The 26,364-nt window shown below is 39.8% G+C and overlaps 4 protein-coding genes and 1 long non-coding RNA gene across 5 annotated transcripts in view; 1 reads left to right on the forward strand and 4 right to left on the reverse strand.

Annotated features, from left to right (window-relative positions):
• Positions 1-5,285, reverse strand: part of clcc1 (chloride channel CLIC-like 1) — a 15,997-nt gene extending 10,712 nt beyond the window's left edge. Inside the window, exons 1-4 of the mRNA XM_046049262.1 lie at positions 4,598-5,285; positions 4,380-4,466; positions 3,226-3,336; positions 2,793-3,014 (exon numbers count right to left, since the gene is read on the reverse strand). Coding sequence (XP_045905218.1) covers positions 2,793-3,014; positions 3,226-3,336; positions 4,380-4,466; positions 4,598-4,735 — 558 coding nt within the window. The 5' untranslated portion in view covers positions 4,736-5,285. The remainder of the gene's footprint in view (positions 1-2,792; positions 3,015-3,225; positions 3,337-4,379; positions 4,467-4,597) is intronic.
• Positions 5,286-6,909: 1,624 nt separating this feature from the next.
• On the reverse strand, positions 6,910-7,654 carry LOC123971481. Its single transcript, XR_006825199.1, has 2 exons — positions 7,323-7,654; positions 6,910-7,022 (listed from the first exon to the last, which is right to left on the reverse strand). It is a non-coding gene; the product is annotated as an uncharacterized LOC123971481 (long non-coding RNA).
• A 1,322-nt stretch (positions 7,655-8,976) lies between these two features.
• Positions 8,977-18,363, reverse strand: ftsj3 (FtsJ RNA 2'-O-methyltransferase 3). Its single transcript, XM_046050506.1, has 21 exons — positions 17,957-18,363; positions 17,692-17,797; positions 17,159-17,205; positions 16,884-16,963; positions 16,557-16,656; positions 15,736-15,930; positions 15,490-15,605; positions 15,131-15,235; positions 14,909-15,009; positions 14,660-14,743; positions 14,417-14,557; positions 13,852-13,987; positions 13,151-13,344; positions 12,922-13,036; positions 12,679-12,760; positions 12,345-12,492; positions 12,133-12,227; positions 10,945-11,047; positions 10,087-10,270; positions 9,753-9,847; positions 8,977-9,600 (listed from the first exon to the last, which is right to left on the reverse strand). The coding sequence occupies exons 1-21, from the start codon at positions 18,021-18,023 to the stop codon at positions 9,363-9,365; spliced, it is 2,532 nt and encodes an 843-aa protein (XP_045906462.1). The 5' UTR covers positions 18,024-18,363; the 3' UTR covers positions 8,977-9,362.
• Positions 18,364-19,869: 1,506 nt separating this feature from the next.
• Positions 19,870-23,383, reverse strand: plaat1 (phospholipase A and acyltransferase 1). The gene is made up of 5 exons (XM_046050443.1): positions 23,209-23,383; positions 22,256-22,305; positions 21,622-21,760; positions 21,030-21,298; positions 19,870-19,992 (listed from the first exon to the last, which is right to left on the reverse strand). Exons 2-5 carry the CDS (start codon positions 22,280-22,282, stop codon positions 19,891-19,893), a joined length of 537 nt encoding a protein of 178 aa, XP_045906399.1. The 5' UTR covers positions 22,283-22,305; positions 23,209-23,383; the 3' UTR covers positions 19,870-19,890.
• Positions 23,384-25,131: 1,748 nt separating this feature from the next.
• Positions 25,132-26,364, forward strand: part of mfn1b (mitofusin 1b) — a 37,808-nt gene continuing 36,575 nt past the window's right edge. Inside the window, exons 1-3 of the mRNA XM_046050021.1 lie at positions 25,132-25,285; positions 25,748-25,905; positions 26,120-26,255. Of these exons, the coding sequence (XP_045905977.1) occupies positions 25,758-25,905; positions 26,120-26,255 (284 nt within the window). The 5' untranslated portion in view covers positions 25,132-25,285; positions 25,748-25,757. The remainder of the gene's footprint in view (positions 25,286-25,747; positions 25,906-26,119; positions 26,256-26,364) is intronic.

Here is a 26,364-nt window from a genome sequence, read left to right on the forward strand (position 1 = left end):
AGAACCACAAGTAACCCTGCATTCTGGGAGTGCAGTGCTCTGGTGGGGTAGTAAGGTACTATGAGCTCTTTAAGATAAGATGGTGCCTGACCATTAAGAGCTTTGTATGTGAGAAGAATGATTTTAAATTCTATTCTGGATTTTACTGGAAGCCAATGCAGAGAAGCTAAGACAGGAGAAATTTGATCTCTTTTCCTGGTTCCTGTCAGAACACGTGCTGCAGCATTCTGGATCAGCTGAAGAGTCTTAATGGACTTTTTCGAGCAGCTGATAATAGGGAATTGCAGTCATCCAGCCTAGAAGTAACAAATGCATGGACTAGTTTTTCTGCATCATTTTTAGACAGTATGTTCCTGATTTTCGCAATATCACGTAGGTGAAAAAAGGCAGTCCTTGAAATTTGCTTAATGTGAGACTTAAACGACATGTCTTGATCAAAGATAACTCTAAGATTCCTCACAGTGGTGCTGGAGGCCAGGGCGATGCCATCAAGGGAAACTATATCTTTAGATAATGCGTCACGGAGGTGCTTGGGCCCCAGAACAATAACTTTACAGAAAATTACAAGTCATCCAGGTTTTAACATCCTGAAGGCACATCTGAAGTTTAGCTAACTGATGAGTTTCATCTGGCTTGATCGATAGATATAACTGAGTATCATCTGCATAACAATGAAAGTTTATGGAATATTTCCTGATAATATTGCCTAAAGGAAGCATATATAAAGTGAAGAGGATTGGTCCGAGGACAGATCCTTGAGGAACTCCATGACTAACTTTGGCATGCACGGAGAACTCATTGTTAACATGTACAAACTAAAATCGATTTGATAAATAGGACTTAAACCAGCTTAGAGCGGTTCCTTTAATGCCAATGAAATGTTCCAGTCTCTGCAATAGGATCTGATGGTCAATGGTATCAAATGCAGCACTAATCTAATAAAACCAGTACAGAGACAAGTCATGCAATGAGGAGGTCATTAGTCATTTATGTTGAACTCTAAAACCTGACTGAAAATCCTCAAACTATTGCTCTGTAGAAAGTCACACAGCTGTTTAGCAACTACTTTCTCCAGGACCTTAGAGAGAAATGGAAGGTTAGATATAAGTCTATAGTTGGCTTAAACATCTGGATCAAGTTTGGGCTTTTTCAGAAGAGGTTTAATTACAGCTACTTTAAAGTACTGTGGTACATAGCCTGTTGATAAAGACAGATTGATCATATCTAGTATAGAAGTGCTGACTAAGGGTAAAACTTCTTTAAGCAGCCTAGTCGGTGGGGTCTAAGAGGCAGGTTGATTGTTTAGATGAAGAAATTATTGAAGTTAGTCGGTAAAGATTGAGGGAAGCAAAGCAATCTAAACATATATCTGGTTTTACAGCTGTTATTATACCTGAGTTTAGAAGTCGGTGCCAGTTGGGGGCAGGTCATAGTGAATTTTGTTTCTAATAGTTATAATTTTATCATTAAAGAAGCTCATGAATTGCAGGTGTTCCAATCGTCTCATGTGATGCTGCTCAGCCAATCAAATTTGTGCATTCCGAAAAGCATTGAGTCGACTCTGCAAGTGAGATACACATAGGGAGAGAGGAGATGAAAGAGAAAAGAGATTTCACATGGCTTTTAAACAAGAATGTACAGATTCCTACATGTACATTCTTCCTACGGGCAGTTCAAAACCAGAAAATCCTAGCTGGCAAGACAAGCCACAGCTCACGTTTCTCACTGAACAAGAGAAAGTAGGGAAGTGTCAGCTATATAAGAGGGAATGGAAAAGAAGGAGGTATTAAAGCTGTTCGTCTGTTAAGATGTGTCGAGTTTTTATTATAAAATTGGTTGAGACTACACTTCAATCACTTTTCATTTTTTCTGAAATTAAGCACTTTATTTTAAGATGCAAATTTAAAAAGCATATGTTTTTTAAATGCAGCCTTTAGTTTACTTTAATTTAGAATTTATTTTTAGATAAATTATTTATCATCCCTCCAGTTTGATGTAAAAAATGACAGTAGCCTATATATTTTTGAAATCTCAGATTTGACAGTCAGTTATTGACCAAAAAACATATGTTGATACAACTATCTGTTATGGTACTGAATAATAACCCAAATTAGTCGTTATGATGTTCTGGACCTTTGCTTCGGGAAATTTTCTCTTTCAATTTTACTTGAACACACACACACACACACACGGAATCAATGAACTGCCGTTTTTGTCTCTGGACATGTTCTGCGTGTTTTACACTAGAGGATAAGCGTGCAGATTTGTTGGCCCCTGACTAGTGAAAAAGGTCCCACTTTAAGAGATATCAGGTTGAGGTTTTTTGAAAATTCAGGCAGATTTTTAACAGTTAAATAGAGTGCACCAGGCATTAATGATGTACAATAATCAATCTGTAATGTTTAATGCGTCCCACAAGTTACACTTCATTTTCAACACCACCAAGGCAGGCTGAATGGCAATGACTGACTGAAGCTCAATATTATTGCTATGCAGTGCTCAACACAATCCTTAAGCAACAAGGTGACTGACTGTCATCAGCTGGCTGAGCTGCAGTGTGAAGTGGTTTCCATGCTGTACTGACCTGTTTGAACCCGTTTAATTTTCATGTACATTTTCTCTGTAAATAAACCGGACATTACGAAGTTTGCAACACACACTCCAGTTTCACTTAAGACACATCTTAGACTCAGACTACATTTTTAGAGAGCTGTGACTATGAACAGGTAGCACATGACTGAAGAATCTTAAAGACCCATTAACATAGATTTCCGATTAATGAACAAGCTTACTTTTAAAAGTGTGTCAAGCTCCACGCCAAAGGTGTCTTCAAAACGCCACCTCCAAACCTCACGGTCATGTGGTCTGAGATCCACTAGTATCTGACTGATGGCATTGTCCAGAGCCCCTGTTCTCCAGCTGTCTTCACCCTCCAGAAGTCTCTCAATCTCTGTCATGTCTTGTCTGGACAGTTTGATGTTTGCATCATAGTGAGTGTACGTAGAGTCACTGGGCTGGGGAGAAAAGGGGACAGGTGTGTTAAAATGGTGTCCCATTTTCTACTGTAATGCGCTGTAAGTGCAACTGGGCCTTTTCTAAATATTGAACCAGACTTGATAGAACTTGAAACATCAGGGATATCACATTTAAAAACGGTTACAATAACTTTGTCAGAAGTAGGCCATATGATCATTGCCAATAAAGACATGTGAAATGACCACGTACCAAACCAACTCTCTGAATTTCCTTCTGGAGTCTCCTAAGGAATCGCATGAATACTGGACTGCATGTGGGCTGCTGTAAAATGAGCTGGATTTTCTTCTCTAGTTCTTCCTTCTGAATGAAAGCAAAGCACAACATTTGTTTGTTTGAGGTGTCATAGTTGCTGAGTTTTTATGTTGTTTTTTTTAATTATTTTTTTCCATCTTTGCCAGTTTTGCCAACTGTTGCTGTATGTACTTTCCTAAATAGGTTGGTAAATGTCTGCAGTAAAATCACTGGAACAGAAAAAACTGCCTGGTCCACAAAGCAGTTAATTCAGCATGATAGGCCCATCCCGTGTATATCCAGAGTTTTGGATCTTCCCCCCAGGTTCCATTTTTAGGCTCCCTTAGTGAAAACCAACATATCTAAAAATCAAATAATCCCCTCTGCTATCTCTTAACTAAACTCCTATCGACTGTGATGGAAATTTGATATTTTACTGTGTTTACTGTTTCACCCTGCATGCTTCATCAGAATAGACCAGCATTTCACTGTGTGATATTATTATATTATGTTACAGCTAGGTGAAGTTTCCCATGGGAAAGATGCTCGTTAGAGAGTTTTCTTATATGACTGGCCTTCATCTCAGGACAGCTGGTCCCTACTCCCTTCCTCCCTTTGATAGCTGCGCAATACCCTTACAGTATAAAGTCACCGGTTTCTTCACTGGCTTTTTGTCTTACACTCTGCAGACTGTTTGCACTCTGTATGTTTGTCTGACCCTTTGCAAAGAATAAAACCCTTAAAAGACGTCTGGATTGGACTCTTTATTTCAGAAGACTCACTAAAGGACATATATCCATCTCACGATCTAAACTCCACATGTTTAACAGCTCTATTTTTTAAAATCATAATTTAACTTGTTTTTAAAAATGATTTTCTGACATTTATGTTGCACTGCTGCACAACCACCCTTTGGAGACAAAGAAAATGACTGGTTGATGTATAAATTAAGATATTTACTGATTAGGGTTTGAATCTGACAGTTATCAAAGAATTTAATTGCCATTACCGTGGTATAGCTATGCATACACTGATTGAATTCATGTAAGAAAAACGTACAAGTTAACAAATGGTATAAGTTTAAACCAGCAGCCTGTTTGTACATCCACTACCTGACTGATGCACGATGTCAGCTCAGCCTGGCTGGAGTCCTTGGTATACTCTCTTCTTGTAGTTGGCACACTGTCATACTTTGTTGGCTGCAAGGCATACATACATACATACATACATACTGTCACAACAGAAACATGAACATCGCTTCACATCATCAGGGCAATAGCAACGTCAGCAAATGCAATTTGATCAGAGTAGACTTCTAACATCAACCAACCTCTGCAGGCTTCCTCATCGTTTTGGTGCTTGAATCGTAGTTGAGCATATCATAAGGGTCTATCCAGTCGTCGTCGGTCTGCTGCCCCGTAGCAGCCAGTGACACGGACAGGCTGCATACCAGCACAACAAGGAGCATCCTGGTACAGAGAGGGGGGTTTACTCCCCAATTAACCGTTCAGCATTAAAGCTAGTTAGGTAGCTGGAGTGGTAACTTCCAAACAAGAGCTCTAGCCAAGTGAAAGCAAGACTAACTTTAATTTAAGGTTTCGGGTGTTGAGTAATAACGGTAGCAGGTATGCTAATTTCAACCTCTTCTTCTTCTGGCTCTCCGGCAGACTAGATGCCTAATTTCAAGCTCACCGACTCAAACTCGGTTTTGTAGATAGCCTACGGACACGACACGTACTTAATATTAACATGTCCAGAAGACTTTCCTCGCCAATTACATATAACTCGGCGTTACGGCCAACAACAAGGCCGATTACGGTTTCGGATACGTCGCAAAGACTCACGGGAAATGTTTATTTTTTTTTAGAAAGTCAACGGGTGGCACGGACTTAGGGCCTTTCCGAAATTAGACCCTCGACACTTCTACTCCGATACGGTGTTTGGTCGGAGTCACCCTCATCGACAAGTCGAGCTCCCTAACCCGCGTAGGGTAACAATACAGCGGCCACCTTTCTCACTAACTACCTCTCCCCCCAGCGTAAACAGGATCTGACGCTACCGTATGGGATTAATATCCTGCCTTGATTCAAAACTGAAAATAAAGTTCTGAAAGGTTGAAACTAAGTGTTTGAAAACTCAAAATCTTACAAAAAAAAGGTGACAATGACAGACAATGTAGGAGGACGAAAAGACATGTATTTGTGGACAGCTTCATCCTTTGTTCTTGTCTACAATGAATTAACAATGATCATTAACAGATGGGTTGCCATTCATCAGTTCACCCTGAAAGACACCTTTGGATGTAAAGGCAACTACTTTAGCATTTATTGAAAACTAAACTGACTCACAATAATCTGATTCAGCTGTCAAATGTTTTTAGGTGCAGCAAACTCAAACTAAAGAACGATGGCACTGGGGCTAAAAATGTGCAATGAATAAAACTATTTACATTTCAACAAATACAACCATTTGATTCTGTTCTCTCCTTTTGGTTTGCAATATGCAAGTATTAAACTTAAAAGGCTGGGTACCTACAAGCCTAGGTGTCATTTACACTTGGGATGCTGGGGACATGTCCCCACCACATTTTGAAATGGCTGATTTTGTCCCCATCACTTTTTGAAAGCATTTGTTAAAAACGTTCTGAAAAGTAGCACCAAGAAATGTTAACTAACAAATGAAATTGCTTTGAGAAAGGTTTATTTGCACAATAAGAAAACATGCAATGCAATATAGTTTTCCCTCATAAAAAACAGACATTTCCACCATAAATTGGAGCAGAAAATGTTTCCAGAATGCAGGAAATGACGAGTTTAATGCTTAAAATCGTCTGGGGGAGTACCCAGACCTACAGCACATATTTCACCATCATAGTTTCATCTAAATAGTGCTATATTTTTGTCTTGTTCTCGTGCATCGTCACATCTTATAACCCAAATGTATCATCACCCCCCTAATCTGAGACCTTATGTCCCCACTTTACAACACAAAGTGACGCCCTTGCTTACTAGTTACAGTGCTAGTAAACAGAGCTGAACGGTTTACAAGAATTACCTCCTTTAGCATCTATTAATTCATTAAGGTGTTTTTCTCAGTTGTGATGTGCTACCAAAATAATATACTAATGGACTGAATTCAATAAAAAACAAATTATCTGGTTGCCCCCTTCAGAAGGCCAGCCACATTTGTATTACACATTTCTTCTTCCTTATTGCATGATTTAAAATAATACATTGAGAAACAAGTCTATTATCATCCTGCACTGCAACAGCTCTTTAGGCAGGCTGGAGTAGAAAACAAACTTACCTTTCTCAAGTTATACAGTAATGTAATAATGTGAAGTATACTGTATATGAAGGTGGACACAGCTAACCTTGAATGTAAACGGGGTACAGAGGAGTCTAGTATTTATTTTCATTCCTAACACACAATAGATGAAGCTATAGAGACGGTTGTAAAAAAAAAAAAATAAATCTTGCATGTTCTCCACTTGTTATTCTGTAGCTACACAGTAATATTATGGGTGTGGGCTATATTAAAAGTATCCACTGTTCTCCCATGCTCTAATAACACAGTAACAACGAACTATGTGCAGTTCTCCCATGCTTCTTCTGTATTTCCATATAAACAACAAGACGTGCGGTGGATTAAAAGGTATTTATTCTATTGTTTGGAAGTTATTTTTTCTGTTGCTCTCCTCCTTCTTTTCGTCCTCCTGTGAGTGATGACTGCAGCATGCTGCCTTGTCTTCAGTGCTTTAGGCCATAAAAGAAAAAACACAAATAGTTGTTACTGGTTAACTACAGTAAAGTCAAATTTAAAATGACTCCACTACCACACATAAAACGTGGTATAATAGAATAATCACATTTAACAAAAGCATACATTTTGGTTTAATAACTGTCGAGATTTGTCTGGTTGATAGTCTCCAATGATAGTTTACCGTAAGTTCAGCCTGCACTTTACGCAGCATAAATTAGCCTAGTGGCTAGCGGACTTTTCCATCTCCTCATAGCTTAACAAATTACATGTTATTTATACTATTTCTTACTCACCGCTGGTTCAGTTACTGCATCTCCCGACACAACACCACGGGTGACATCGCGCTGATGAACAAACCGCTCTGAGCTACTTACTACCCGTAGCAGATTTCTTTTCCACATCCATGCACCGCTTGGACGGAGACAGCCAGCCCGTCCAGGGAGCCGTGCTTCCTGAACACGTATCCTGTGCGCGTCTGTCATTGGCGGAGCAGTCTGTCAATCCTTCTATCCAGTAAATATGACTTGAGATTGGACTGTACTTCAGCAGACAGCCAAGCATTGGCCAAGAGCAGAAGGCCCTGCCTCCAGGCCTTTTTTTTAAAGTTGCGAGGTTGCGAAGCTTCATTTTCGCTTAGTCTGAGTTTCAGAGTTTCAGAGCAGAGCTGCGTGACAACGCTGCCACAAATCACGTGAGTCGCAAACTCGCAACTGTGTAGGCGTATCTCCGCAAAGTGGGTGTTGTAAACTCAGCTCTGAAAACATAGTCTGCAATATGAGCGCAACTGTAATGTAATAAAGTTTCGCCCTTTTGAACCTCAATTTTCAGAGTTTCAAAACTTTTTTTTTTTTTTTTTTTCATACATTTGCACACCAGTTTTCAGATCACCATTTACAAGGTTTCAAACCTGGAAAACAAACTAATACACTGGGAGGACACTGACAAATTTGAAACTCTGAAAAATTGTTCTGAAGAAGGAAAACTCAAAAACAACATGTTTGCAGAGATGTTTTAATTTTTTTACATTTTGCAAATCTTAGTTTTTGATCTTGCAAAACTTTTTTTTGTAAGATTTTGAGTTTTCAAACACTTAGTTTCAACCTTTCAGAACTTTATTTTCAGTTTTGAATCAAGGCAGGATATTAATCCCATACTAGCTTGCTCTACACAAACCTCGTTAATAAAACAATACTAAAACGATAGATTAAACAATCCACATGGTACATTCACTTTGATGAAGTCGAAGGTCCGCCTTCACCGCTGAATGCACGCGCGCGGGGATAACTACCTTGGCACGACACCTGCAAGTCTCACGGAACTGACATTGAAAGAAAGGCTGAGGCTTTTATCCAAAGCGACTTACAATTGCTATATATGTCGCATACCTCTGCAGCAACTAGCGGTTCAGTGTCTTGCTCAGGGACACATTGGTGGACGTGTCACAGTGGGGACTTGAACCCGGGTCTCTCACACCAAAGGCATGTCCTATCCTTATCCACTGCATCATCACCACCACATTTCTACAACCGACGTTAAAATGAAGACATTTCAGTCACAAAAGTCTCAAATTCAATTTAGCAAAATATAACTTGTATCTACTTCTATTTTACTATGGAAAAATACACACATGCGTTATTCTGGAAGAGCAATTGTGTTCTTGACAAAACATGTTAAAAAAAAAAAAAAAAGGTAGAATAAAATTTAAGTAAAATTATTTAAATAAGTTAAAAAATAAAAAGTCCTACATTCAAAATATCACTTCAGTAAAGTACAGATACATTATAAACCAGAAGTACATAAAAGAAGAATGATTCTTTACAGCATTTAGCAGAAATTTAATGTATCAGGCCCCTGTGATTTTAATATCTTTATATACTGGATTGTTTGATCAATGTACTGTTGTATGTCTTTTCTATAAAATCTTCATCTGCAAAAGAAACTACTAACTTGATGAACTGGTTTTATTCATGAACTTGCACAGGTATAGGGCACATGGAAGACTATTGTTTAATTTACTGTGATTTTCAGTTCAGCTGAAGTGGAAGCACTGTTCATAGAGTTCAAGGCAAATAATGTACATCTTCCTAAAGACGTGCACAGAACACCAGCATGTAAATACCCCCAGAACATATCTCAGGTGTCCAGTTTAAGGGACCTCAGCATAGATAGCTAAAAAGATGGCATCCAAGTGAATGACCACAGTTTATTTTAGCCTCTGTACATAATACCGGAGCCCAAACTGCGGCGCGCATCTTAGATCACCTGCAATACGAGACCAGGCAATGTTTGACGGTTAGAAAGACCGGGACTGTGAGAGTGTTACAGGTTCAAATTTATCTTCCCTTTCGCCCTCCTTTGCCACCTCTTCCTTTGCCACCTTTTCCTTTGCCACCTTTAGCATGTTGTTCTTTCCTCTGCATTCCCCGCATGTCTTTCTTCATGCGACTGTCCACCACTTTGAAGGCTCCCTTGATGCCGGGGGGCCGTCTGACTTTCTTGCCAGCTCCCTTTTTGGTCACAAGGTATGTTACTTCTCTCTTCTCTTTCCCCAGGCCTGCTTTCTTGTAGATACTGGCAGATCGGGGGGGGGGGGGGGGGGGGACGACATGTCAAAATGATGCAAATTATATTATTTCTAAAAGTAACCAGTACGAAGCAATTTAGTTTCATCTTAGTCATAATTTTGTTTTTGAGGATCCACCCCTAAACGTGTGACATCATACCTCTTCAGCTGAGCCATCTTCTCCCTCTCAGAGATGTCCACTGTGTTGACAACTGCCTCTGCTTTCTTCTTAGCCTGCTCCATCTTCTTCAGCATCTGGTAAAGTCACAGAAAAACAAATCAAATTAAGATCTACAGAAATACTTGGACCATTGCCTGATTTACAAGTTTCTTAAACTAAAAGGTTTCAGGTTTTGCTTCAAATAGATTCAGCAGCTGTAACGATTTCAATCATGATCAAGCTTTACGTCTGATCATCTTTTTGGCAACTTTAACTTTTTATTTAAATCATCTGTCATCAACAGTTGCACTACTGTACTTTTCCATGACCTTACCCTCCTCTTCTTCCTGGCCTTGGCCTCAGCAACTCGTTTGATGGGTCGGGCATCAATCTCCTTCCATTTTTGTTTGTACTCCTCCACCATTTCTTTGGTAACCGGTACCGGTTTCTTCCTGTGTTTCCGTTCATCGTCCAGGAACCACTCCGGTACGTCCCACTGCTCCTCGGAGCTGGCAAACCTGCGGGAGAGGAGCATACAATTGGCTTTATGTCCAATTACAAAACTAGTTCTATAGTAATAATATCTATAATATACTGTATAATCAGTGTGCAAAACATTTTGGCTAACTTGCCTCCCTGACCCTGCTAAGAATAAAATATAAAAGCTAAAATACAATTTTTTTTTTTTTTTTAAATCAGAGTAAATTTAATATGTAATGTAATGATGTAAACACTGTGCTGTTAATGCATGTGGATTTTAGTAGTATTCTAAAATTATAGCTCTGGTGTTACTCTACATTTCCCTTATTGACCTCCCCACTGTGTTTGTGGTACTCAACCCTGAGCACATTTGTTCCTACCAAAGAACTTTTAGAAACTGTACACATCATATTTTCATTTTCACACATTTGGTGGTAAAGTGATTATTTACAGCATCAGGATTTTGTATTAGTTATATTATAAGTTTTGTGAGACAATTCACACATGCACAAAATAAAAAACAATATATCACTTTCATTGCAGTGAATGTGGGCAGTGTGGTTTATTGTGACTCAATCCCACTATGGCACCAAGTGTGTAATGTGTGAAAATAAAAATATGCTGTATATTTGTGAACAGTTTCTGTAAGTTTACATCTGCAGTAGGAACAAAGGAGCTCTGGGGTTGAATGCCACGGAAAACACCCACCCACCTGTGGAAGGAGCCGTCTACCAGGTCCCTGGCTCTCTTCTTAGACGTAGCTATCTGGCAGCCCAGGGCCAGGCCCTCTGCATCCAGAATCCTGGCTTTCTTACCTGACAAGGACAGAACCCATAAACATCATGAAAGTCATGCACTGTCACTGGCTGCATTTACATGCACAGGAGCGTTAAGTCTCATGTTGGTAACTTATGTAAACTACTTTTGAAATGATAAATAACCCCAAATAAGTTTGCATATGAGATGGCGGCGCGCGGGGGGGGGGGGGGGGGGGGGGGGATCATTCGTTGTTGTTTATGTTCGTTTCATGTTACTTGTGTTTGATTGCCGTAGATTTGTAAGGGGGTGGGAGTTAGAGGACAGGAGTCGGGAGGGAAAGAGGGGAGAGTGTAGTCTCTGTCATACAGCAATAACACAGTGTGAAAGCGGCTTGTATTAGGAGCTACGAAACTTGTACTTGGAGTGTTAGTAACTAGCTACCACTGTAATGTGGCAACCTTTACCAGGTCTAGTAACCAAACCCCGCCCCAAACAAATATGCAGATGAAATGGCGGCAGAAGCAGACCATAAAAAATAAAGTTGGCGGTCCAGTCTAGTGTCTGATATCCTGTCAGATCTTCTTATGGTCCAGCCGTCCTCCCCAGAGATCAAGGAATAGGATTTATAGACTGTATAAAAAATGTTGGCACTCTCAGTCAGAACCAAGAGGCCAGACTTTCTGGACCATGCAAAGAGGGTGATTGTAGAAAATGAGCAGTCTGATGAGGAGGGTAAGTTGAATGATAAAGCATGATTAATAAGCATCTTGTAAGTTTAGAAAACAATTTAAAATATGAATCACACACACATATATATACACACACGAAAAATATGATTTTGCTTCAAATTTCACTCTGGCCTCTTCAAGTTTGTATTCAACATATTACCTTATTATCTCAAATAAAAAGGACAGAAACAAATGTATGTGCGACACAAAAAGGCAATGTATTATTTTGCTGGGAAAAAATATGTTTGGCCAGTGGATGTTTTCATCTACCAGCCACATTTGCAGGTGAGCCAGTTTCCAACCTTGGAAGGCTGGTTTCTCTTGTGTTATAAGTTCAGCAGTTTCCGAAAGTATTTTAGTAAATTGGAGATCACCAGCTAAACACCTGAAATATTAATGTTTCTCATACTCACTGGTGCTTTCTACAGGTACAACTTGGAGGTCATCGTCAACAGCCTCTCCTGACATCCCACCAGCCCCCTTGGTCTGCTTCATCCTGGTAATCTCCCTGGAACAAGCAGCAAAATATTGGTTGATTTATTTGGATATTTGTTTAGTTGTCAATAGTACGAATCAAACTGGATCCATGGAACAGAATAGACAAGCACAGTAAGTAAGGTTTTACTTCTCATCATCGCTGTCATCCGAGTCGCTGTCACTCTCCTCTTCAGCTTTCTGTGAAGGTCCCGCCTTTTTCTCCTTTGAAGGAGCAGGCTTCTCCTCCTCTTCCTCCTCCTGCTTCTCTTCTTCAGCTTTCCTCTTTTTGCCCTTTTCTATAAAAAGATCCAAAACTGTCATTTTTTTGTCTGTTCAAGATTTAGGAGACCTACGATTCTTAAGAGTGATATTTTAAACTCATTTTATGTCCATATTGTTTAATGAATCATGGATATCCTTTTTTAGAACACTTTTGATGAACAGGCGGGAACAAATGAATGAGAAACAGTGGAGCCCGTTACCTGTTTGTTTGGTCTGTAGCCACTCGGTCTGTTGAAGCTCGCTCTCTGCATCTCCCTCCAGGTCGATCTCAGAGAAGATGCCCTAAAGAGCAAAAGTATGGCAAGGTCAAAGAGAAATGTTTTGCAGGTGTAAGCCATGAGGCATGTCACCAATAATTATATAACACCATGTTTATTTATTTTTATATTGATCAATCTTTTTTTTTTTTTTTTTTAACAGTATGGGAGCACAAGTGGAAAAACCTTGCTGAACCACAGGTTGGTCTCTCGTTCTTTCTTCTCATCCTTTCCCTCTAGTTCCACCAGTAGACCACTTCCCTGCTCTTCATCCTCCTCTTCTTCTTCAGCAAACTTAACTCTAGGAAACACAAACAGAGAATCAAAAACTAAACAAAACAATAAATCTTGAGGGTATGACCCTTGTGTGTTTTTCAAGAACACTGTTTTAAACGCCAGGTGTTTGACCACTCACTTCTTCTTTGGCGCTTTCCTCTCCAGTTCTCTCTCTCTCTGCTCCACCTCTTCCAAGTCCTCATCATCTAAATCAGAGGCCAGGGACATTTTATCCACCTCGTCATCCTCTTCGTCGGACAGGTGGAGGTCGTCATCTCCTTCTACCAGAGCGTCTGCTGCCTGCATGTCCCCCTTGGATATAACAGCCAGCACCTGATGGAGAGAAGTGAACAACAAAGGATGTCAGATTAGAACTGGTAAAAGGTACAGCTGCTTCTCGGTGTAAATCAGAATAATGACCAAGTGCTTAGTCTCGTGCACACCAAGTATATCTGGAGAGTATTACTACCTAATGAAGACTGAATGTTGGGAATAACTGTATTTAATAAAATAATTATTTTGGCAGCATCTGTTAGGTGTGCGGGTGCTCTTTTCTCTGAAGACTTTTTTTTGCCTATGCACCCGATATGATGTTGGAATGTGTATACACTACCTTAAAGCACTGACCTCAGGAGTATTCTCATCTTTAGTTTGGTGCAATTTGGGCAGGTAAGACAAAAAGAGATTTAAATGTAAAGACTGTAGAAAATGTGTGTCCATCAGATGTGAGATTTAACATGGTTTCAGTAAAGCCTATATGTTACAAGGACTGAAGCTTTATTTGTTGTCCTCTCTGACGGCCCAGCCCAAGTGGGAAGTTTGCATCTGTGTGGTCTCCACCTTTTTCTTGTTGATGGCGCTGAGGGAGAACATGGATGAGTCGTTGGTATCTGCGATGGAGACGCCAGGAAGGTCCATCTTCAGCTCCACCCGCTCCCTCTGCTTCCTCCGCTCCTTTAGCAACTTCTTCTTCTTCCTGATGGAGCAGGACACTTATACAAAACTCTATAATAGGTGTAACACATATTTTTCCACTAAAACCACATCATGGGCAACAGGCTGACAAGATGTAAGAGGTCAATCAAAAAAGCAGCTGGTTCAATCAGCATTAACAATACTTCACAGCCCTGTCAACTTAGTAATGTTGATTAAAAACTACAATACTCTTCACGATACCCTGTTTTTAAAGAAGCCAGGCTTGTAATTTTTTTCATGCTTTACATATTTCTGTGTTTTGCTGAATAAAAAAGGAATCTTGAATTCAGCTACAAAAAGAACTTAGCAGAAGTGTTCAGGAAAATCTGCACCATAACTCATTGAACAAGCACAAAATGTTGCGGAAAATTTAAAAATAAAATCCTGGAGTAGAAAGAAAACTGTACTCCTGACCAACTTTGTGCCGTACCGTTTGAGCTCAGCCACCTCCTCAGCTTTCAGTTCTGCCAGTTTATTCTCCATTTCTGCCTCCTCGTCCTCTTCCTCCTCTGCCTTTTTCTTCTTTTCTGGTTCTTCCTCTGAATTATCCTGTTCTTCGTCAGAACTTAAGCTACAAGCAAAGATATTTTGTTGTTTATCTACTATGAAAGAGTCTGGCAAAGACAAGAATATTTGGGAGGCTTTTTGTATGTATGTGTTGTAAAGAGTTTACTTGATATCTTTGTCAAGCTGTTTGGCCTCCTTCAGTTTTTTGGCCAGGAATCTCCTCAGCTTGGACCTCCAGTTCAGCAGTAGGCTGCAGATGTGAGGATAGAGGACAAAAGAACACACACACACACACACACACACACACACACACACACACACGTCATCTGTATTATTTATAGGGAGAAAAAAAAAAAAAAAGCAGTAGCAACAATTAATGCACAAACCTAAGCCGTGAGTGATGGAAAAGACTTACCGGAGCTCTTTGCGACCCAACACTTTGATATCACGACAGCACTCCTTTATCTCGTTGCTGGTGGCCGGGTGAGACTCCAGGTCTGTGTTGTCAAAGGCGATCTGAATGAAGACGACAAGAGTGAGAATCTCCTTAAGGCTGCAATATACATCTGACAAGCAAAATGTACAGACTGCCAGCATCAGTCTTTGACTGAAGTTCAAAGTAATCCAGAGAGCTCACCTCGCTGGCTTTGCTCAGGAAGTCTATGGGGTTGTCGGCTTTCAGAAAGGCTGTCACTGTGAAACTGTGGTAAAGTGTCAGATCACCGTCTTCGTAGCCCTCCGCCTAAAACGAAAGAGCAGCTGCTTGGTCAGAGATGCATGCAATATATTTGGAATCAAATGTTTATTTCAAAGTAAATATAATATTTTTGAGTGAGAACTATCACAGCTTATTGACACCATTCAAATCAAGTGTAAACGGCAAGTCAGGTCAACGAAAGTAGATTTTGGTTTTGTTATTGTGACAAAAAAATGTACTTGAAATGATCCATTAAACGCTGCTCATCCAGTATTCCACCAACCCTACAGAGTACGTGCCTTTGGCTTCTTGACAGGAATCAGCTCCTTCACGGTTTTGGCCTGCACCTCCACCTCTTTGAACGCATGTTTGGGGTCAAAGAACTTACTGTCGATTTTGTCAGGGGCCAGAAAACCTGATAAACAAAAACCAAATCTGGTTCAGATGTAATCTGCAGAACTGGATGAGAAATAACGATAAAAATATATAATACTTTAGAAAACATATATTCTCATCACAGACTGTTATCGTTTGCTGCCACTGACCCTGACAAATGACAAAGATCTCGGCGGACTCGTTCCTGGACGCCTGCGGCTTGGTGGCCTGCACCTTCTTAAAGAACTGCTGGAAGATCCAGAGCAGTGGCTGGTAGTCTTTGGAGCGGAAGACCTTGGTGACGAAAGTGCCACCTTTGGTCAGAAAGTCACAGGCCAACTTCAGGGCCATGAGGGTCAAATGAGCTGGGGGGTAAAGATGGATAACATCGTGAAATTGAGGAACACAAAGTTAAATTGCGGACCATGATATCAAGTGTGCTTGCCTCAGGGATGTGACTGGGACACAAACAGAAACTAGCAAAAGTGGTAAGAATATTTAATTTTCCTTTTAAACTACATGCAATATGTAATTTCATCATTTTATTTTCATTAACATTTTATAAGCTATGGCTTCGTGTTTAAACAAAAACATCATGCCAATAAAGCCAACTGAATTGGTCTCAGTTGAAGCGTTTAAAACTAAGCTCTTTCTTTTCTAAGACTCTTTCATTTAAGCAGGCCTTTATCTCACTGTAAACTTTTGAAAATGTTAATACTCATGTGCTCTTTAATATCCATAAATGTCTTGATTTTATTGATTGATGCCTCTTATGGTTTAATGATGTTTGATGCTTATATATGATTGCTTGACTACTTTACTGTTTTATTATTGCTACTTTATATCATTGTAAAGCACCTTGTGACTTGCTCTCTGAAGGGTGCTATATTAAATAATCTTTACTTACTGCTATGCTAAAGAGGTGAAATTGTATTTTGCTGACTGAGTGTGTTAAATTTTAGTCTAAAACGTTTGCTTTAGTGGCACCTACCTTGTGAGAAGGCATCATGTTGCCAGTTGGCTCCCACATTCGGGGCTCCATCATTTAACACAACATCGACCTTCCAAGTCTGCAGTTCCTTTCGTAAAGCCTGCATAGGGGAGAGGCAATATCTCACTTAACAAATCCATGTTAAAAACTATCCAATACTTTGATTTTTAGAGAAAACTGATTCTTTGTCAACAGTGCGGCCGTCTCCAGTGTAATATTTTAGGCAGGGCTCTTAAATTGGTAATTTTGTATATGCAGCACTGTAGCCAGGACACTGATGTCTGTTTTCCTTCAGTGATGCACTGAACTCTGCAGCAGCTGCCTCACCTGTCTGCATTTGTCAGTGGTGATGTCTTCTTGCAGCACCACCACATTGGGGATGGGCTTGATGGGCACCAGGTCAACACCTGACAGGAGGAAACACTTTAAAAAAAACAAACAAACAAAAAAAAACTTCTCTCACAGTAACTTACCATTGCAAATACAAATTGGGCTTTTTTTAAATAGACCAATGAGACTTCTCAAAACAAGCGAATTTAAAGGCCTTAGCAGAGGCAGAGCAATTTATTATCAAATAATCATATTGATAATATTACACTCACCAATAATGAGACTTGATACAGGCATAAACTTGGACGCCACCTGCAACCTGCAAGGAGATTTTGAATCATGAGTCTATTCATCGTGCTTCCTATCTTCTAGTACACCATGTCCCTTACTCCAGGATTTGGTAGCTTTATATTCCTGTTGTGTTGTGTGAGGGTGTTACATTTTTGGCCTTATGTCAGTATTACACAAAGTCTGTTTGGGAATGCCAGAAAGTCCTCCTTCTATTATGTGTGCAGCTTGCTGCTTACAGTTACTTTTGTAATTACACAGTTCACCCAGAAATTGATTTTGAAGGAGGGTCAAACTACCACATTTAAAAAAAAGCTTTTCTGAATGTCTAAACATGTTTGAACGGATGCAATGAACAGACAATACAAAAGTATGCCACCAGGCAGCGTCCCAAAATTAGTTTCCATTGTTGTCCCTCTATGGAGAACAGTTTAAGCAACCACGCTTTTAACCCTCGACATGATGCTCGAACTTGACAAGTAATCAGCATCTGATCGGGTGTTGACAGGCAGCTCACCATCCACCAGGAGCGGCACACAGGTCGACCAGAGCTCTGGCCTTCTGCAGAAACTGAAATTTACGGTTGAGCTGGATGAGTTTGAAGGAGGAACGAGAGCGATAACCTAAAAAAGACAAGATGTCATTAGACAGGTGACACTCTAAAATCCAGCACACCTTTTTCAGTGTTAGCGAGTCAGCTAGCAATCCTGCTAATGCTAATATCCCCCAATGCGTTCAATCTCAAACTTCTCTCTGCCATGAGTGTTGGTACGATAACTCACCGGTTTCTTTAGCCAAGTGGTAGAATTTATCTTTTCTGGTCTTTCCGACTTTGAGTTTCTTCCCCATATTTGTCGCTGCGTGTTTTAAAATTTACAAAGTATTATCACACTGGCACTTAAAGCACTCAATCGTGTATGAAAACAACACGTGTGGCGATCCCGGCGCACATGTTCAACGTCACACTGCCAGTATTTCTTCTTCTTCTGCTGATTTGTTTCCGGTGGTTACGGGACGTTGCCGCCACCTGACGTCTGTACCGCAGAATGCAAACCATGGAAACACCTTAAAACTGCAGGTGAACTGTGGTAAAATAAGTCCCTTAATACATTTAATTAGGGGTCCAAGCCCGAGTGGGCTGGGAACCCGCGAATGCAAGGCAAAAAATAATAATTAAAATCTGACAATATTGTTTTCGCTGGGATTTTTATTTTTATTTTTTTCTTCCGTGCATAAAACTCATACTAAGGCCTAGACGGTAACTGTTAGGGACGCGAAACTCACAAGGTAGGTTCACAGCCTCAAGAGTACCTCAGGCGCCAAAACCCGCACACTTCTACCTCTAGGGAGCGCTATAAGCAAGGTCAAAGCGTTTGGCCTTGGAACTTCCGCCTACGAAGGCGTATATCAAAAACCTTATATCTACGCGTTCGGGGGATCGAGCGGAATCTCGTGGCACTAATGGCTTGCCATATATAGGCCACGCTCATTTCCGCCTAGACTTTTTTTTCGCTACATCGCGAAAACTGAAAAACCTATTTTAATTAACTCCTCCTAAGCCGCAAGTCCGATCGACACCAAACTTGGCACGGATAATCTCTGGACCAAGATGATGAAAGTTTGTAGAGGAAATTTTGATCCGACAAAAAATATCACAATTTCAAGCTAACAAATATTTGCGAAAATGCTAAAAACAGCAAGTATGACATATCTCTGGCATGGAAAGGCCGATCAACACAAAACCTTATATGGCATGCCCCCCTGAGGGGCTGTGCAAAATTTGGTACAGTTAGACCCTAGTTGGCGCTATTCAAAAAAATCCCATAGACGTACATGCATTTTACATCTCCACAACCACAACTCCGATTGATACCAAATTTGGGGCAATTGTTCCCCATGGGACCCTGATCACACATGACAATTTTGGTGCAGTTCGGCCAACAGGTGGCGCTAAAAGCGAAGCTCAAATCTCTCACTAAATCCCATTAATTCCTATGGCATTTTCAAAGGATCATTACATACCAAACACGTGAAGTCATAAATATATATTGCTGTAATTTAAACAACCCAACAGTAAATAAAGTAGTTAGCACTATCCTGCTGACAGTGTTAAATGATACACTAAAGGGGCTAGTTCATCCAAATCACAAAGAAACATATAGGCCTACTTTTTCTTACCCAGTGGTATTTAGCCATGGAGATATGTTTTTTAATTTGTGCTGATTTTGAGAAATCTGTCTGTGAGATTTGCAATAAGAGGGAGAATGACATTCAAAAACCTAAGCAGGAACGTTTCTCTCCAGAAACAGTGTCTATGTTACACTGGATAATCCACTGGCCTCGCTTGTGTGAACAGAGAAATAGTCCCCATGAAAAATAAAATTATTCAGCCCCACTGTATTGGGGTGGCAGCATAAATATCAGCCAGACAGATATCTGAAAAACCATATAAACCATATTGTCTGCATGACTAGTTACCACAAAAAATATGTTTTTAGTAATTTGGGTGAAGCAACAATTTAATGCATCAACAATTTCACACTCTGACAGGGACCAAGCTGTCCCCATGACCAACAAACACCACGAAAACTATGAGGTCACTTACTGAATAAGTAACACAGACATTTTCATTTTTCACAATACTTTATTTAATTCATTTTAAATCACAGCTGCATGAATGTTGGGAGACAACACCCTTCAGTGAAGAACATAGCTGTCAGAAAGGCCTGTTTCTAGATCGTGTGTTGATCAGTCCAAGGACAGAGAAGGCACTGGCCGCTGCTGTCACCAGACTGATGGCCCCAATGGCCCGTGTAGCCTGTGGAGACAAGGAGGAGAAGAGGAGGTGGACTGAGGATGACCGTGGAGGTACAGGATTGCTCAGAACAAAGCACTAAAGATCTTTTTGGCAATCTACGGTTCAGAATTATTTGAAATATTAAAGACAAAATACATATACTATAGTTTATCAACTCAAAAACAGCTATGCATATAAAAAATGTGGCATATGAGAGGCACTCTAACGAACCAACATATGCGTTTAGTAAAGAACAGGAACTGCGCTTCAGTTAAGTATGTTAAAAGTAATGGAGACCATTGTAATCTTAATTAATTCAACTTTACTAAATCTGCCCTTCCCTGTAACGATTGAAAGCACAAAATCTTTACCCACATTGGCCACTTTTCAAAAGTATGCGGATGGGTTTTGACATTCAAAACATAGAGTTTGGGTGGAGTTTCTCTTTAATATCCACCTAGACTGTAGGTATAACTTTAACAACTCGAAACCTAGGTCTAAATCCAACCAGCCAAGACAGGCCCAGTGATTTTTTTTTGGTGAATAACAGTTCATCTGATTTTGCCAAACCTATGTTTAGACCTAAAATTGATATAATCCACTCCAGGTAAAAGGAAAAATAAAAGTGTGTCTCTTGACATTTTGATCCATCCCTTCCTGTAGGCAAGAGAGAGGTCATACCTGACTCCATGTGATTCAGGCAAAAAGTACAAAGTTCATGTTTTAGCTAGGGATCTGGTACACTATTTTATATAAAACCATTGACTAGTGTGCAGAGGTCATCCATGTTAAACTAGTGACAACACAATGTACACATAGAAACAGAGTACCAGTAAATTAAATGCTGATAGATTTATTTTATGTTAAGGTTTACTCTAATTTGCCACAGTGGCAAAGAAATGATCTAAATGACCTGTTCTGTTCTAATAATGCACTTCACAAGTAAATCTATGACAGGGGTGACCTTTGGATCATCATTGACCGTGGTATGTCGAGTGAAAGGTTTGTATTTTTCCCTGATGACACATGAGACAGAAACAAAATAAACAGTGAGAGACCTGCTCGGACACCCCCTCCCCGTAGCGCAGAAGGGTAACAAAGTGCTCGCAGTTGCTCCCCAGCAGGTCGTAAGACACCTCCTGGCCGATGAGGACTTGTGCTCGCTGGATGATTTCACAGACGGGCAGGGGTGTGTGGTTGTGGTCGTACTTGTTGTTGACACGGTACGAGTCGCTTCCCACCACCTCTTTCAGCAGCTGCATGCGCACCACTGCCTTCCGGCTGAAGACGGACTTCACACTGGACATGGCGGCTGCCTGGCTCTCATCTGGAGAGGAAGAGGAGAGCCTCAGTGTGATGAGATCTGGCCACTTAGACAAGTGTTTTTCCGACTTAAATATTAAATAAACCAATTTGACGAAATAGTAAATATATAATCCCTTATGTTTAATGCAGACAGCCTCCGAGCCAATAAGAAACAAAATGTATTATCATCACGTATCATTTCATCAAAACCAAACCAGTGTAATTGCCTTAAAGTACAACCATTGAGGGCTTTACTGGTAACACAACAAACCAGTTGAAACTGAGATCCACTACAGCAGAAAGAAGTGTTTTGATTCGTGTGTGTTCAAATGTGCATATACTGACCGACGGGAGTTAAGTTGATGATGTAACCATCTCCCAGGTAGAGAGCCCAGTGCTGATAGGCTGGTCTGAAGATCTCAATCAGGTCACCAGGCTGGGGGTCACCAGAGGGGACAGGAAGGTCAGGGTCATTAGAGGCCATCTGTACACCCAGAGAGAGAAAGATATAAAAATACAGTATATATAACGATTTTGCATATTAATTGCCTTCATGCACAGTTTCAAGTGGTCTTTATGTGTCTATTACGAAAATGACATATGTTTATAAAATAAGGATGTTTAGAAAATGGATCAATTGGAATTTTGTAAATATTAAAAGTTGCTTAAAAATGAAAATGCTGTCATAACAGAGTCAAGCTGCACTGTGACAGGCCTTGAAAACATAAATGAATTAAAACCTTACTTTTCTATCAAGCCTTTGTAAATCCTACAGGTGCTGGAAAATGTGTATAATTTATATAAATGTTACAATTTAGGGAAAATATAGATGTAAATAGACCACCGACTCACACACGTTTCCTTTTTTAAAGGTCAGCAGGGTCACCCATTCTCTATCGTTACATCTCCACATTTGGACGTCATAAAAACACACACTGTTTAATATCAGGTCACACTAACAGCCTTTCAGTCTACTTACACTAGAGTTGTGTTGTTGTTTATCCATCCCACATCATGCTTCCACAAATTCTAAAAAGAAAAGAAAACACAGATATGAAAAATAAACAGCAAGCCTACTTTTAGCCCACTGACAGATCACTGATGAACCTGTGAACTGAGAAATCTTTCTTTTTCTCACTTTGTTTGTGTTAAAGACGTGAGTCAAAGGGCAAAATAACTAAATTCCCATAGAAGGAGAATGCTGGATAGGATGGTACAATGTAAAGGGCACCCATACATACACCCACAGACAATACACACTGGCTCACACACATAAGCTCTTGTGTCACCTGTGCTGCCACAATAGCATCAACACAATGGGGAAGCTGACAGAAAAATAGCTGGAACCCAGGTTATTTCACATAGAAATAAAGCTAAAAACTGGGAATTTATGTCACTTTCACATTTTCAAATAGGGGTTTTCCAACTGAGATAATAAATTATTAAAATGTCAATGTCTCTGTTAATTCCACAAAGACATGAGTTTAGTTTGGATCAAAATTATACATGGATGGGATGAAATCTATATCTGCCCAGGAGAGCAATTAGTATATCCATCTCATCATTAATGTATGATGTTGGAGCCACGCTGAAAAAAGAAAGCCACATATTATTTCACCAAACCAAAACTGCATCAACAATGGTGGGGTGTCATGAATATGAAAACATACTCCAGTTTAACTCTATGTGGACTTTATGTCATTATTTTGTCATACATTATGTACTACAAACACCTACTTGTACTATATGTATATGTCTACAAACCATTCTGTAAAAATACCACATCTTGAAAAAATTAAGTGCCTTAGACACCTTTGAAGTTCCTTGTTGTGGTGTCAATATAATTTTATTGAGACTGTAAGAAGAATTTATTTCATGTCAAAAGGCTCAAACAGTCAACATAGAGCAAAAGAATACGGGAGTAATACTTACTCAAACACCAGCAGCTTTTTCTTCCTCACCATTTTAATTCTCCATGGTAAATCCGCACATAACCATGAAAAAAAATTCAGCAAGAAAAGAGAAACAGAAAGAGATTGAGTCCAAGTTTCCGAACTGACAAAAGGTTGTCAAATATCCCAAAGCCAAACCAAATGCTGGAGCTCCAGGTGAAGGTATTTCAGTGTCCGCTGCTCTGACTGATGACAGTTTGCCACAGTTGCTAAGGTCACACACACACACACACACACACACACACACACACACACACACAAACACACACAGCGCCGTTGTCCCATTCACAGGCAGCCACATTGCTCTTCTGAATAATGGTTATTGTGGTCTTGCAAAGGCATGATTTCAATGAAATGCTGTCTGATCTCTGTACTTGGAGAGGTGACATTGGTGTTGCAGCCCATGTGCATGTTCATAATATTCTCTACTGCAACTTATAATGTGTCCTTGGTTTCTTCTATCAATGTTATTATTTTTCATGAGGTTCATAAATATCTCTAATCGAGCTTGGTAGAAGATGGTGGCACAGTAACTAAATGTACATTGCCACTCATTCAGACTCCACTCCCCTGCAACTCTGCACAGAATAAACAGGTATAGATTAATAGGTTAATAAATACTTCTTAACCTTTTCCAAGTGAAAAAGGTAGTCTGCAGTAGTTTTTTGGAAATACTTTATTTCCTTCTGTTTTCTTTTTCTGCATAATTATTACTATATTTGCTATATTTATTATAGTTTCTGAAATTATTTTCCATTATGAACAGTTATTCCATTGCTGGGGTTATAAACTGTACTTCAGTCTCAGCTACAGTAGAGGAGATCTCAGGGGTTGCATCATAGACTGGACATAGATGCATTCTTTGCTCATTGATTGGCTGTTGCCCGCCAACCTTTTGTGTCCGCCCCCTGTCATAACGTGAGGTTAGAAGCTGCGTCAAGCTAACGAATGTAAATCTGAACAGAGCAGGAAGTTATTTTTAGTTTAGTTAGCAAAATAATATCAAAACGACATAAAAGGGTCAGTAGGCCACTATGTAAAAAAAACAACATCTGTGTGTTAGTTAGAGAGGCAAATTTATGGAACGGATACTATGTATTGACATATTATATGAATTGGCATTGGCATTATTATGGTATGGACAGTGTAAGAAATTGCCTAATGTTGCTATTAACATAACATAGATTGTGTATTTTAAAAAGTCGTAATAAGCTTCAGCCTGCACCTTTTTAGTCTGCAGAAAATATGTATTGTTTTCTTCTGTACTGCTTTATTGGGAGTAATAGGACCAAGTTGGGAGTGTGTGGACTCTTTAGCTGGAAAGGTGCCAGTTTGCCTTCTCGACACAACCGAGGTGCCCTTCAGCACTGGCATCTCTTTACACATCAATGCATGTATGGGACCTGTGTATTTTCAGGCCTGAGTGAGCAATTTGAATTTCCTCTCAAAGCATTATTAAAGTATACCTCAACCTGTATGTGTGTTCGTTTTTCATTTCATCTTGTTTCATCAACTGTTCCTGCAATTATTTATAGGCCAAAGTAAATTTAAAATAGAAAGGCCTGTAGTAAACATATAATTTGTAAGAAATATTCTTAATTCTTTGCATCCTATTTAGAATCAATCGACAACCGTCTGTACTACTGAGCCAGTAACATCTGGTTGCTGTTGATGAAACATCCACATATTCAAACTAAACCAATAGTTGCTGTAAAATACCAACCTTAAAAATGAAAATGTAAAATCACAACCAGTTGAATCAGTTGAGCTTTAAAGATAACTAAAACAGCTATGTAAAACATGTGCAAGTGAGTAGGAGTTAAACAAAACGTATCCAACCACAGTCAAATGCTTGTCATTGGGACGCAACGTCAATGTTTTATTTTGAAATTTGTTCCGGAAGTCTACTTTCTATTGTGACCTGGTGCCATTAAAGGATACAAACAGAAGGTTAGCCAGGTTTACATCAAGTCATCTTTCAGTGAGGGAAGGGACTCTCTGTGTTGTCGCCGCGGATCAATATTGTTTGTGTTATGAGAAGAGATCTTGGAACTGTGGTAAGGAAAAACAATACCGCTAGTTAGCAGTGCTAAGACTACAGCTGTGCCGCTTGTAACGTCAGCAAGTTAGCTTAATCTGTTAGCTTGTTTGGCAGCCACACGCGTCCGCCGCCGGTTTTACATAACATTTTTAAATAGTAGTCATAATAGTTGAGAACAGACAAACACATGTATCTTTATAGACATTATCTGTTGTTATCACGTGTCATGTGTTGAAGTTGCATGATGTCACTGCTAACTTCTATGATGTCTTCAGTAACAGTGCTAGATAACTTAGCTAACGTCAAGTTATGGTCAGTCAACTTTCCTGCTGACAAGTTGTACAACTGCAATCTTATGACAAACACACGCCGTCTAGCTTGATCCAAACAATATGATATTATGATCAGCATGTCAACTAGATTATCCATGTCCACTGATAAAGCGTGTTTGCCCTGTTTGATCCCTCTCTGTGTTCAGATTGAACACCATGGCTGCAGCCCCTCCACTCAGACGGTCAGACTCTGCTCGGGGGGAGTTTTCCCCTCTGAAGCACTTTGTTGTGGCCAAGAAGAAGATAAGCGATGTTTTTGAACAACTACTGAACTATGTGAAAGAGACTTCAGAGTTTGTAGAAGGTGAGACGCTTTGATTTGATGTGTACCATTTGTCAGTTAGCTGTAGTGATGTAATATTTATTTTATTGGAGAGTAATTATGCTAACAGGATCACGGCACTCATAGCTGCACATGGTAATCATTTGACATTGGCGTCATGTTTATTATCTGTCAGTCAGGTCTGTCAGTTTGGATGGCTAATGAAGTGTGCCTTGTATGTCTGTGTGTTGGACAGAAACCTGTGGGAATAAAGCTTTGGAGAACATTGCGAGTCAGGACCAAAAGTTGGAGATTCAAGCGTATGCTGATAAACTTGCTGTCATTAAGGAGGTGCTGGCACGCAGACACATGAAAGTGGCCTTTTTTGGCAGGTAAATACGTACACACCTTAGATATAGGGTATTGTCTTTAACTCTGTTCTTATGTTATTCTCAAAAAAGTATTTTCCGTAAGAGCAACATTTACAGACTCGAATGTGTG

The sequence above is a fragment of the Micropterus dolomieu genome, linkage group LG05, assembly GCF_021292245.1.
Source record: "Micropterus dolomieu isolate WLL.071019.BEF.003 ecotype Adirondacks linkage group LG05, ASM2129224v1, whole genome shotgun sequence".
NCBI classification, from domain to species: domain Eukaryota; kingdom Metazoa; phylum Chordata; class Actinopteri; order Centrarchiformes; family Centrarchidae; genus Micropterus; species Micropterus dolomieu.